This window comes from Phacochoerus africanus, chromosome 16, assembly GCF_016906955.1.
Source record: "Phacochoerus africanus isolate WHEZ1 chromosome 16, ROS_Pafr_v1, whole genome shotgun sequence".
Taxonomy (NCBI): Eukaryota; Metazoa; Chordata; class Mammalia; order Artiodactyla; family Suidae; genus Phacochoerus; species Phacochoerus africanus.
In genome coordinates, this window is record NC_062559.1 from 33,594,360 (window position 1) to 33,608,415 (window position 14,056).

Genomic DNA, 14,056 nt, shown 5'->3' on the forward strand with positions numbered 1-14,056 from the left:
TTTCTATGACATTTCTGCAGTTAGCAGAAATGTCTTATATTAGATGGCTTATATTAGAATAACTATTTAGGAATGGATATTTTTTTGGATGTATGTCTTTAAGGGATTTAATAAACCCTGACATTATAGAGGTTCCAATTCTCAATTCATCTGCTTTCTCCATCCTGATTTTAAAAGGATGTTTTAACGATATATTCTTTTAAGGAAACTTATGAGGAACAAAAATATTTTTAAATACAAAGCTCTAATTCTTTCTAAAAGCCAGTTAATCAAAAAAAAAAAAAAAGATTCACTTCAACAGAATGTTTATTATGTGATAAAACTGTTTTGTTTGTTTGTTTGTTTTTGTCTTTTTTGTCTTTCTAGGGCTGCACCGGTGGCATATGGAGGTTCCCAGATTAGGGGTCTAATCAGAGCTGTAGCCGCTGGCCTACACCACAGCCACAGCAATGTGGTATCCGAGCTACATCTGCGACCTACACCACAGCTCACAATAATGCCGGATCCTTAACCCACAACCAGGCCAGGGATCAAACCCACAACCTCATGGTTCCTAGTCGGATTCGTTTCTGCTGCACCACGATGGGAACTCCATAAAACAACTTCTTACCAATAAGCAAAACAATTTCTATGTTTGAAGAAACAATAAATTGAAAATAATACATTTAGAGTTCCCATTGTGGTGCAGTGGAAATGAATCCAACTAGTAACCATGAGGTTGTGGGTTCAATCCCTGGCCTCAGTGGGTTAAGTATATGGGATTGCTGTAAGCTGTGGTGGAGGTTGCAGATGCGGCTCAGATCTGTTGTTGCTCTGGCTGTGGTGTGGGCCGGCAGCTGTAGCTCCGATTGGACACCCCCCCACCCCGCCCCAGCCTGGGAACCTCCATATGCTGCAGGTGTGGCCCTAAAAAAAAAAAAAAAAAAACCCACAAGAAAACAATACATTTACAGGGGGCTCTATACTAACCATACAAATTCATATACACGTACACATACCTGTAATTGTTTTAAACTATAAAAATATATGTTCTCCCTTAAGGGCAGAGCTATAAAATTGATTCAGAGTTGCCTGGAGGTTGAGTAATATGCATTCTACAGAATAAAAATTGTGATGAGCACAGTTGTAGGACTTTGTGTGGATGAAAGGGTGCCATTAATTCTCTTAGTGGAGAAGACCTGGCTTCACTCTTATGCTATCAGACTGATCCTAACCCAACACAGCAGGCTGAGCACTATTCTTTGGGGGTAAAGTCAGGGCTTTGTCGTCAGACAAAGAGAACTTGGAAATAGAGTATATCTTTTACAAACTCTTGAATTTCCCTGAAACATAGTGTATGTAGCTTTTTATAAAATACAGTGAAACTGAGCTCAGAGAGGTCAGTTAATTTACTTCTTAGCTAATAAGTAGCAAAGCCAGAATTTAAGCCCAATGCTGATTCCAAAGCCTTTATTTCCATTATTCCTGTTTCTATTTTTCATAGACATTTCCAAGACAGTTTTACTAGTAGAAGACTTAAGCTGGTAGTCACTTGACTGTTAGTCTAACCTAATCCCAACCTCCACCATGTTTCTACCTAGAATATTTGCATGTAGGATAAAATTCCATCAGCAAAGAACAGATTGATTTATAATCATATCTTTAAAGGATTGTACTGATTTACTGAAATATGACCGTGATTATTTCTCCACAGGCTGGTACAGAGGATTTGCCTTAAAAAACCCAAATATCAAGGTAAAAATTATTACTTTTAACCATAATTATGGGATTTTTACATGAAGGTAGCTAATGTACTTTATTTCATTATACAATTGAAATTACATTTGGGACCCTTAGTTGAAATACTAAATGGCGATACAGATTTTCACAATTTTGGATAGTCCTTTGAACTTGGATTGTAGTTAAGACATGCTATTCAAATGATAATCCTATGTAGCTCTCGAAATTTATACTAAGAAGACCTTAATAAGCTTATTATATGTAAACAAAATCTTTTTGAAATGTTAGTTCGCTGAGAGTGAAATTAAAATTCAGGCAGGGAAAATATATATTCCAAAAGAAATACTGAATATAGGTATTTAATCTTTAAGTTTCTATGGTATCATTTGTAAAAAAAATTGGTGTAGAGAAATAGCTTTATTTTAGGGTATGTTAAGAATCCCTTTGGGTTTGAGGAGCTGAAATATAGGAAAATCATATTGTAAAGAGTCTATCTTTCTTACGATTCGAGACAAAAACTGACTCATTATCCTTTATATATTTATATAAATCCTAAGGAATTATAGTAGGAGGTAATATGATTTTTCTTTTACCTTTCATTGGTGTAGCTTATGATTTTTGACACTAATCCTTACTAATATCTCTGTTTTTCTACTTTGTTCTAATCTCCTCAGCTTTCACCCATGCTTCACATTCTCTAATGTTTTGTTATATGTCATGACCATTTTGGGGCTTTACTCTGGTTTATTAGGATTGTGGATAAGAAATTGTATCATTTCTCATTACCAAAATACAAGTAATCTAAACTCTTTTGCTCGACTTTGTGCTTAAATATACCTTTTTTCTGGATCGTCCACCTGTGTTTAATTCCTTCATTTCATTTATTGTAGGTCATTCTAAAGGAGAGCCTGATACTTTAGCCCTCATTTAAATGAATTTTTGGACATCTGCAAGCACATGCAAATGTAGCTTCAGTATTTAATTTTCATTTGGAACATGTTTGAGAAAACCTTTGTTGGGATTTGTTACTTTTTTTACTCTTCTAACAAACCTGAAGTTCTGACTTTTCCTTATTAGTTGCTATAATTACTCTATTTGTTATTCCTATCATATTGAGGTAAATTTAAATTCTAAAGGAAAAAATTTATTTTTTATACTGTCCACCTATTTCCTACCGTTATATAATCAGAATTTGCTTGTTAAATTTTGTTATCCTTGGATTCACAATGGTGATAATGTATTCAAATGATATTTATTTTCCTAAATATTTAATTGAATTTGTCATTTAACTGTACATCAAAAATTATTGAGAGAATATCATCATTTAATGGATAATAAAATCGATGCTTTAAAAATTTTTTTCAATTTTTCGCTTAGAATACAGAAATAATTTGCCTGCCCTTGTTTACAATACAATATTTATATTGTATTTATTCCCTACAATAAAGAACTTTAAGCTAGCATGACTTCTTTTGTTTAATTTTTTGTTCCATCAGAATGGTGGTAAATTGCTGCTCTGTTTTCATCGAAGAGCTTCCCCAACATGTAATATACATATTGTCTCCAAATTCATAGTCGTATTTTTTTAGGGTATATTTTTAAATAGACACATAAGTATTTTGGAGAGAAGAAAAAGAACTATAACTGAAACAAAGAAACAGGGAGAAACAAACAAACAAAAAATCCTTCTTTCAAAACTCTGCAGTATATAAAAAAACTTCTTATTCACCATGCTTTGTATGTAGAATTTTTGAAAATGTAAAAGTTTTTCCCTGACATATTTTTGAGTAGGATTTAATTTTTTGATTATACTTCTTTTAGAGTAGCTCTAAATTTCTAAACTAGTAAATAGTAGAAAATAAAACGAATGGCTCTAAGCTGCAATAGATTTAGCCTGTAGAATGTGTTAGAGATTCCTTCTTCCTGGTATTGTTAGGGTTGTGTTTTCTGCATGCGACTTGTGAAACTAACCCTGCTGTAATAACTAGCACCCTAACCTTTACATTTTCTCTTTCAGGGGATATTTCCTTCCAGCTATGTTCACTTGAAAAATGCCTGTGTAAAGAACAAAGGGTAAGAAATGAGTTTTATTGGGCGTTCCCATCATAGTGCAGCGGTTAATGAACCCGGCTAGGATCCATGAGGATGCAGCTTCGATCCCTGGCCTTGCTCAATGCGTTAAGGATCCGGCATTGCCATGAGCTGTGGTGTAGGTTGCAGATGTGACTCGGATCCAGTATTGCTGTGGCTGTGGCGTAGGCTGGTAGCTATAGGTCTGATTTGACCCCTAGCCCGGGAACTTCCACAGGGTGTGGCCCTAAAAAGCCAAAAAAAAAAAAAAAAAGGAAAGAAGGAAAAGGAAATAAGTTTTATTAATAGTTGGAGGATTTTCACAGAAGTGCTGTTCATTTTGGAATTTGACTTATTAATTGTCTCAAAAAATGAACTCTTGTCCATGTTGTTGGATAAAGACAAATTACACTAAGGCGGGTGGTGGAAAAAGTGAAAGAATCATGTCTGTGTGTTGAACAGCAGTAGGATCTAGGGCAGATGTCTCATGGTCCAGAAATCATGGAATCTGCCTAATTTTAAGCAGAAAGATTTGCTGTTTGGAATTTCCTGCTAGGTGGGGGAAGCCTGGCAGACACACTGATCAGTTACTGAATCTTAACCCCAGGAAATTCCTTGATTCACTATTGGTTATAAACAGCCAAGTCTGCTGTTATTTTCCTAATTGGGATTAATACCATATCTTTGTGTGACCACTTCACAAAGCCACTCTTCCACTTTAGAGAACTTTTTATGCTATTTGGTTTGATTGAGCTCATTGATCACTTAGGATTTCTTATATATTTAAAAAGTTATTCCAGTCTATGTCCAAAAGGTCTTGAAACAGCTGTTAGGGAAACAGATTATTCAAATAAAATATCACAGAATAAAAAAATAGCACTTGCTTATTTATTGGTTAACATAAGCAGAGTATTCATTACCAGTATGCCATGGATTTGGACCCAAGGAATATGCATTGAATCAAGGAATAATTTTTATTTTATGACAAAAGAAACAATGCAGATTCCACCATAAAAGCTGCATTATTCATCAGTTAGAAAAATATAGGAATTTATTAAATTAATAAAGCAGGAGTTCCTGTTGTGGTACAACGGAAACGAATCCGAATAGAATCTATGAGGATGTGGGTTTGATCCCTGGCCTCACTCATTGGGTTAAGGATCTGGTGTTGCCGTGAGCTGTGGTGTAGGTTGCAGAAGTGGCTCAGATCCCATGTTGCCATGGCTATGGCGTAGGCCAGCAGCTGTAGCTCCAATTCAACCCATAGCCTGGAAATTTACATATGCCGCAGGTGCAGCCCTAAAAAGCAAAGAAAAAAAAAATTAATAAAGCGGAGTTCCCGTCGTGGCGCAGTGGTTAACGAATCCAACTAGGAACCATGAGGTTGCAGGTTCGATCCCTGCCCTTGTTCAGTGGGTTAACGATCCGGCGTTGCTGTGAGCTGTGGTGTAGGTTGCAGACGCGGCTCGGATCCCGCGTTGCTGTGGTTCTGGCGTAGGCCGGTGGCTACAGCTCCAATTCAACCCCTAGCCTGGGAACCTCCATATGCCGCGGGAGTGGCCCAAGAAATAGCAACAACAACAACAACAACAAAGACAAAAGACAAAAAAAAAATTAATAAAGCACATTTTAAAGCATATTAAAATATCTTCAGACTTTATCAAAAAAGTTCCATGGATGCTATTCAAATGGATGACATATATATCTGCTCTCTATAAAGGAGGCCGCTTAATCTCAATTTCGTGAAATAATTTCTACAGGTGGCTGAAAGTTTGTAATGTAACTACTTGTATGGATAAGGCTAGAATATCCTTACACTGTATGTCTTATATATGCCAATTACTTCAAGCAACATTATTATTATTTTGTTAATGTAATAACTATTCAAAATAGTAGATTAAAAAAATAGAGTTGCCATATGATCTACCCAGCCCACATTTTATACTCTGATTGAGGAAGGTAAGAGAATGCTAGCTAGCAAGGACCATGTCAAACACGCCACCCAGTGAAATTCCTCCTTCTCAAAGTGTATTGGGGTGGAACATAGCTTTAATTATAATAAATATTTAAATTTTTTTTTTTTTTTGGTCCCAGCCAGTAACTGGTGAATATCTAGTTTCCTTCCTTGAGTCCTAGGAAGTTTCCATTTGGATAAAGGTGTCACAGAATTTGGTGTTCTAAGTTTAAGACTTGATTGTGGGTTCTCTGCCCAACACAGGGCATGATAAGCATTATATAGCAGGAGAACTTCGGGGTAGAACCAAAATTTGTTTTCTTTAAAAAAAAAAGTTATTAAAGCATTCTCGCTGTGGCACCATGGGGTAGCATCGCCTCTGTGACACCAGGACTCGGGTTGGATGCCTGGCCCAGCATAGTGGGTTAAAAGATCTGGTGTTGCTGCAGCTGCTGCGTAGGTCACACCCATGGCTCGGATCTGATCCCTGGCCCGGGAACTTGAGGGGTGGCGAAAAAGAAAAAAAGAAAAAAAAATTATTGAAATTGATTCAGACCCTAGGTTCTAGGACTGTTAGCTGGAAGAAAACTTTGACCTTGAAAATATCTGAGAAATTATGCTGTCAGGGGATTGCTTCCCTACAGAGAAACCTCTTTGGGATTTTGATGTCACCTGTCTTATTTTAAAAGGATTTAGCAACCTCATGGCTCACCAAGTTGAAATAGTTGCAGAGTACCTCTCAGAATAACGGAACAAAATGTAATTCCAGGGGCAGCTACTTGTAACAGACCATTTGAGTGCTGATTTTGGTTTTTGTGTAATTAAGAGGAAACAGCTGCCTTACCGAAAATGACAATTTTGTGCTTCTTAAAAATTTACATTTTGGTTGAACAAACCCCAAATCAACTTCCCACAGACCGAATTGCCTTTATGTTCTTTCTTGGGTCTTCAGAGCAGTGGAGGACTGCGATGGGAGTCCTTAAATTAAATTATAGTTCGTGAATGGTGAGGTCATTTCTGTATTGTTTAATTCCTCCTGAAGTCATGCCACTTTTTAAATGTTAAGTAAGTTGTTGAGTTTTCCTGGAAATTTATTGTTCCCTCCTCGACCTTGCATCTGATCATTTTATAGTCTCTATCTCCAAATAGTCTCATGTAAATTGCAGTAGCTGTTTCAAAGGCAAAATAAATGCCCTACTGTTGGAAAATGTTGTATGAAGACTTGATAAAAGGTTCTGTATATGTCACAGTTCATATATTACTGTTTACTTTTATTTCTAGTTTTACATCCCAACTTTACATTTTCAGCTGTGTTTAAGCTCTAGGAAGAAGTAAAATATTCACAAGGTAAGGATGTTAGCAGCAGCAGTGTGAAATGAGATGAGGCTCTGTGGGTGAAGAAATGAAGGCAAGATTTTAGTTCCCATACTTGCTGTTAAGAAGACTTTACAAAAGACAGTTGTATACACTTCGGACATAACATCGAAAAGGAATGCAGAGCAGTTATTATCCTCACATTAAGGAATAATTTTCCCTTGTTACATAACCTGGTTCAGTGTCTAATAGCCTGTTACTTCTGTATATTAGACATTGTCCTCGAAAGAAAAACCTCAAATGAAGAAAATACTCCCCATCAATATAGTTGGTAGCATTCTTTTGAGAAGCTGTAATATTAATAGCCATTCACCCATTTTAACATGCACAGATAAGTTCTCTGGTGCATAACATTACTAATCGTATGAATAATTTTTCATGGTCCCATTTGCAAGTAATAAAAATGTGGTGTCATTGAGATGAAGTTCGTGTTCAGTCAGTACTTCAGTTGTCTGGTTGTTGATAATACTGAGTTAGTTTGGGTGTTTGCAGTCATCATATCCTGATCTTTGAATGAGCCTGTCACTCCCTTTGAGTCCTACAGTCATAGCACTTGGAAGGCAAAAGCCATCTCACAGTTTATGTAGCCTGGTGACCTCATGTTAGACACCAGGACTTTGGGGCTTAGGGGAGTGAAATGAGTTGCTGTTTAGAGGTCAAACTGTGGCTGGGGGCAGAACTCTTCTTCTTTTGTGTGTGTGTGTGTGTGTCTTTTGAGGGCCTCACCCTTGGCATATGGAAGTTCCCAGGCTAGGGGTTGAATCGCAGTTGTAGCTGCTGGCCTATGCCACAGCCACAGCAGGTGATCTATACCACAGCCACAGCAACGCTGGGTCCGAGCCGCGTCTGTGACCTATACCACAGCTCACAGCAATGCCTGATCCTTAACCCACTGAGTGAGGCCAGGGATCAAACCTGTGTCCTCATGGATATTCGTCAGATTCACTTCTGCTGAGCCACGCAGAAACTCCAAGAACTCTGGCTATTGCTGCTTTTCCACCACACTGCTCAGACTTGAAGTGGATGAAGTGCCTGGTCATCCTGGTGTTGTCCTGCTTGCCACGACCCATGTCACATTCCTCATACAAGTTCATGGTCAGATCCTGGTTATGGGCTGCAGAACCAGAAATAACTTCCTTTCCTCGTTAGTCTTTTACAGCATTAGGAAGAAGATTGTTGTGTATGTTATTTGCATATATACTTTGCTGCTATTATTGTTTAATTTCACAGACAATTTGAAATGGTGATTCCCACTGAAGACTCTGTTATCACAGAAATGACATCAACATTAAGAGACTGGGGAACCATGTGGAAACAACTCTATGTGGTAAGTAACCTTTTAATGGCATCATTTTTTGGATAGAGATTTTTTTTTTTTTAAGAAATATCTAAACAAGAGTAACTGTCGACTAATATTTGAGCATCTGCTGTAAGTCATTAGTGTTCCTCTGGGAACTGGGCGTTCATAGCCAAATAAGACAAATCTTGTTTTAATCCCCGTGTCCATCCAGCATGGATTTTCTAAGTTCTTTTTCAAGCTGCAGGAATATACAAGATTACTTTGCTGGCATCTCATCACATTGGATGGTTTACATGAAACTAGCATTAGGGTTTCTGAGTATTTTTAACTTTCAGGGAAAATTCAACTTATTTTCCATGCAATTTTCATATGGGTATATGCATTTTTATATTCTAGATCTCTATCAATTATTCAATTTTACTAAAAATGATAGGGTACCTAGAATCAATGAGAAATTCCTAAATATACAAGAGAGAGGAATGTTTCTTGGGGAAAGAAAGGGGTCAGTGTTTTGGATGTATGTATATATGTGCCTGTTTACTTATTACACTTACCGAGAGCCTTCCATGTTGCAAACCCTGTGGGAAGTACTCTATACACAGTATCTCATTTAGTCCTTAAAACCACTCAAGGAAATAAAGGCTGATCACCGGGAGCTTACAAACAAATGAGGAACATGAGGCAGAGAGTGAAATACCTGCTCCAGGCCAAGTAGTTGGGAAATGGCGGAGTTGGAATCTAGCTGTAAATCTCGTGCCCCCAGCCCCCGCCACTCTGAACCACTTTATAAGGGGGAGTTGGGAGTGAGGTTTGGGGGAAGATGAATGCAGTTTTCTTCTTTGATTTTCAAAGGAATGTGTAGAACAGCTTAATCATTTGAAGGGATGTGCTAGGAATACAAAGGTGTACTTAGCCTGATAACGCGATTTGATACAGCCTGTCAAAGAGAAAATCCAAATTAGTGAGGGACCTGGGCACCGAATGACCATTTTTATTTTCTGCTGTATAGAACATGCGATAGGCTATTTCACTGAGGCAAGAAAATCTTGAAAAGTCCCTAATAAAACCCCTTTTGATGTTGGATTTCTCTGACTCTGCCCTCCTGAGGCTAGTGGCTTTAGGGTTCACTACTAAAATCCACCAGATGATCTTAGATGAAATGCTAGCATCTAGGCTTTGCTGGGATGAGGTAAATGCACAGTCAAGCTACCTGAACTCAGGGGCTCTGTGCTGAGAGGCCACAAAGGAAATGTAGATCTGCTTTTTAGATTTAAAAAAATGTATTGGAAAGAATGTAAAACCCAAGTATTATTTCACTTAGAATAATACTGTGCATGATACAAGATGGAAAATGAAACTGTGTGAAATGTTCAAAATACTCCATCCTAAATACCCAACGTAAGAGTTATAAAAATAATGACAGTTTAAGTGTCATCCCTTAGTTGAGCTAAGGTGCCAGCACTTTTCCTTTTATGTGGCTGCTGGTGGGGAACAAAGTTGAATTTCCTCTTGATTCTGCCTCATCTAGCTATTTTTACCAGCTTTTGAGGTTGTGATCATGTTTTGGGGACATATTTGACTGGCTTGAAAATCTATGTTGTAAGCTGTCAGAGTAACCTCCTCACCCCCACCATCCTGAGAAACAGACAGAGAATTATTTCAAAATAGACTTGGATGCTGGAATGGTAGTCAGTTCTATTAGGAGCAAATATACACAACTTAACCTGGAGATACCAGATTTTTGACCTTGAGAATGAGGCTGACTTGGACCTTTTGGTTTCTCTTTTCCTGATGTAAACGTTTTGTGCCAAATGTTTTGGTTCAAGTTCATCATGCTTGCGCCTATTGGGGTACTGTCCATTTGCTTTCCTAACGGTTTTAAGGTGCCTAGCTTCTCCACTGGAAAGTGTTTGATGAGCCACTAGTATCTTGGAAACTGTAAGAGTATATGAAGTATACTTAATAAATGTAGGACATTTATCATTAAGAATAAAAGCACATGGTACATGCTTGAGAAATACTAGTTGTTCTTTTTAATAGCATTGGTAAGTGCCTAAAATATGACTTAGTAAAAAATTAATAGTCTAACCAGAAAAAGTTTAGGAGAAATAAAGCCATCTTTCACTAAGAACTTTTGTGCAGGCCTTTGCCTGAGTGTTTTACAACTCTCTTCCCTAGGAGTCTGCCAGGTAGTTTTTATTCTGGAATCTCATCAAAGATAATCTATCTGGGGGTCCCAGCTTAAGTGGGAAATCCTAGCTCTAAATTGAGGTCTGCTGCTCCAAAAATTATACTATTGTCACTTTTTTTGGCCACGTCCATGACCCTGTAAGTTCCCAGGCCAAGCATCACACCTATGCTGTAGCAGCAGCCCAAACCCCTACAGTGACAAGGCCAGATCATTAACCCACTGCACCACAAGGGAACTCCATACTATTGTCATTTTGAGGCCAAAATGCTAAAATATTTACAGTTCACTTTTTGTTTTGTCTTTTTGTTGTTGTTGTTGTTGTTGTTGTTGCTATTTCTTGGGCCACTCCCGCGGCATATGGAGGTTCCCAGGCTAGGGGTTGAATTGGAGCTGTAGCCACCGGCCTACGCCAGAGCCACAGCAACGCGGGATCCGAGCCGCGTCTGCGACCTACACCACAGCTCACGGCAACGCCGGATCATTAACCCACTGAGCAAGGGCAGGGACCGAACCCGCAACCTCATGGTTCTTAGTTGGATTCGTTAACCACTGCGCCACGACGGGAACTCCCAACAGTTCACTTTTTGCAGACGTATGTTGCAGAAAATTTCTGATATATTTTAAACAATTTTAGATGTTTTTAAATGTTTAATATTGTACCCTACCTTTATCATTTAACAGTAAATCAAAAGCATTTTCGTGTTTCTGAAGTCTTCATAACTACCCATTTTTATTTTTATTTATTTTAGTTTATTTTTTTGTGATTTTAATTTTTCCATTATAGTTGGTTTACAGTGTTCTGTCAGTTTCTACTGTACAGCAAACTATCCAATTTTTGTTTCCTTTTTTTAAATTTTTTTAATTTATTTTTTTTTCCCACTGTACAGCAAGGGGATCAAGTTATCCATACATGTATGCATTTTTCCCCCACCCTTTGTTCTGTTGCAATATGAGTATCTAGACATAGTTCTCAATGCTACTCAGCAGGATCTCCTTGTAAATCTATTCCAAGTTGTGTCTGATAAGCCCAAGCTCCCAATCCCTCCCACTCCCTCCCCCTCCCATTAGGCAGCCACAAGTCTATTTTCCAAGTCCATGATTTTCTTTTCTGTGGAGATGTTCATTTGTGCTGGATATTAGATTCCAGTTATAAGTGATATCATATGGTATTTGTCTTTGTCTTTCTGGCTCATTTCCCTCAGTATGAGATTCTCTAGTTCCATCCATGTTGCTGCAAAAGGCATTATGTCATTCTTTTTTTAATGGCTGAGTAGTATTCCATTGTGTATATATATACCACATCTTCCGAATCCAATCGTCTTTTTTTTTTTTATTTTCCCACTTTTTTTCCCCACCTTTTTTTTTTTTTTTATTGTGGGAAAATTAAAAAAAAAGTGGGAAAAAAAAGATGTACAGTGGGAAAATAAAAGAAAAAGCTGTACAGTGGGAAAACTATACAATTTTTAAAGAAGCATCATTTTTTGACTAGCAGTGCAAACAGGTGTGTTCTGTTTTCATGAATTACTACGGCAGGCCTGCTGGTCAGGGCTGTGCTCTGTCACTCTTCCTGTCCCCTTCTCAAAAGGCAAAGCAGACCAACTGGTTTTAGTTTTTATGAAGTATTTGGCTTCTTCTCATGTCACCATTCTCTTAAACTGAAATACTAAAGGTGACATTATTAGGAAAGCAAGCCCATTCTTCTGGAAAACTGCAGATTGCCTTCCCCGAGAGCAGGACAGATGACTTTCACACTGTGATAGTCTTTTCAAGCAGGAGCTGGCTCTCCTCTTGGCTGCATGAAATGTGACTTATTTTATATCTTCCTTAAGTAATGTCTTTGACCTGACTGGACTTTTCCTTCGGACCATAGAGTTCCTCAAGTTTTTCTTTCTGTTTTTTTTCTTTTACTTTTAAATTTTAGTATATTTTTTATTGAAGTATAATGTTGTGTTAGTTTCTGGTGTACAGCAGAGTGATTCATAGTGATACAACATCTTGAATCTTATTACAAGATACTGAATATATGTATAAAACTGAATATAATGTGCCATACAGAAGGTCCTTGTTGTTTATCTATTTTATAGATAGTAGTTTGTATCCGTTAACCCCTTGCTCCTAATTTTTACCCTCCTTCTTTCCCCTTTGGTGACCATAAGTTTGTTGACTATGTCTGTAGGTCTATTTCTGTTTGGTAAATAAGTTCATTTGTATCATTTTTTTTTTTAAGCTTCCACATGTAAGTGCTATCATATGATGTTTGTCCGACTTAACTTCACTTAGGGTAATAATCTCTAGGTCCATTCTCCTCAGGATCCACCAAAATTAATCCCTATAAATCAAGGTATTCTTTCCTTCATTCTCCAGCTGCTGGGACTACACAGGGCAGTCCTGGCCATTGTACTTGGGGGTTTATGCCAGGCGAAGAACACAGCCACTGTCCAGGGAATTGAGGGTATTGCATTACGGCACCCTTGTAATGACTTGTGTGGGAGTGTAAAACAAGAGTCAGGAGTGAGAGGCATCAAAAGAACAGACTCAAGAGAGTGCTCTAGGAGTTGAGAGTAAGATTATTTAGATCTCAGAGGATCAGGGATGGTGTGGTGGAGAATACTTCTTGGTCAGCTGGCACATTCGTCTGACCTGCACAATCATGAGAAGGCTGCTAGTCACCAAGTATTGATGAGGCAGAAGATCCATCACTACTTTTTATAATAAAAAAAAAAATGTTATGACTGATAATCTTCACCCATCACACAGACCTTGATATTTCTGGCAGCTTATCTCTGCGGAGGACTTTAGATGAATGATAATCTCAGTACTTTCACACCCCCATTCATGCAGCCTGCTCATCATGTTTGTAGACAGTGAAAGCCTGGCTGCTGGTTAAGAAAGATGAAAGGCTGATGAAACACGAAATACTTATGAAGGGTTTGCTCTAAATGTCTCTGGGTAAGAGACAGACAGATTTTGATAAAGACACAGTATTCTTAGAGGGTTTATTCTGGGTCAAGTCCATAGTGATAACAGCATTAGTAACAGCCAATACTAACACGGGATTCATTCTGGGCCGGGCATTGTTCTCAGAGTTTTAATATATGAAGTCATCAATCCTCACAACAACCTGATGAGACAGGTACTGTGATCACCATTGTACAGATAAGAAAATAAGCACAAAGGTTTTTCAGCCGGCAAAGGGCAAAATTAGAATGCAGATTGAGGTAGTTTGTCTTTCGAGTCTATGCTCCACATCACTGTGTTATGGGGTTCTCTTCACAAATATTATTTCTAATCCCCGAAATAGCCTTACAGGAAGATAGTACTGGGCCTGTTTCACAGATGACAAAACTCATACTCAAAGCCTATAAAACTAGTAAGTGGCAAAACCAAAAGATTTGAAGCCAGGAGTTTAACATGTCTTTCCTTCTAAGCCTCCTTGCTTGATGAATTT

At 38.0% G+C, this 14,056-nt stretch overlaps 1 protein-coding gene across 2 annotated transcripts in view; it reads left to right on the forward strand.

The window, feature by feature from the left end:
• Positions 1-14,056, forward strand: part of DOCK4 (dedicator of cytokinesis 4) — a 469,573-nt gene that overhangs the window by 192,406 nt on the left and 263,111 nt on the right. For both annotated transcript variants that reach the window (XM_047763518.1, XM_047763519.1), the window contains exons 3-5: positions 1,694-1,734; positions 3,737-3,792; positions 8,348-8,444. In XM_047763518.1, coding sequence (XP_047619474.1) covers positions 1,694-1,734; positions 3,737-3,792; positions 8,348-8,444 — 194 coding nt within the window. The remainder of the gene's footprint in view (positions 1-1,693; positions 1,735-3,736; positions 3,793-8,347; positions 8,445-14,056) is intronic.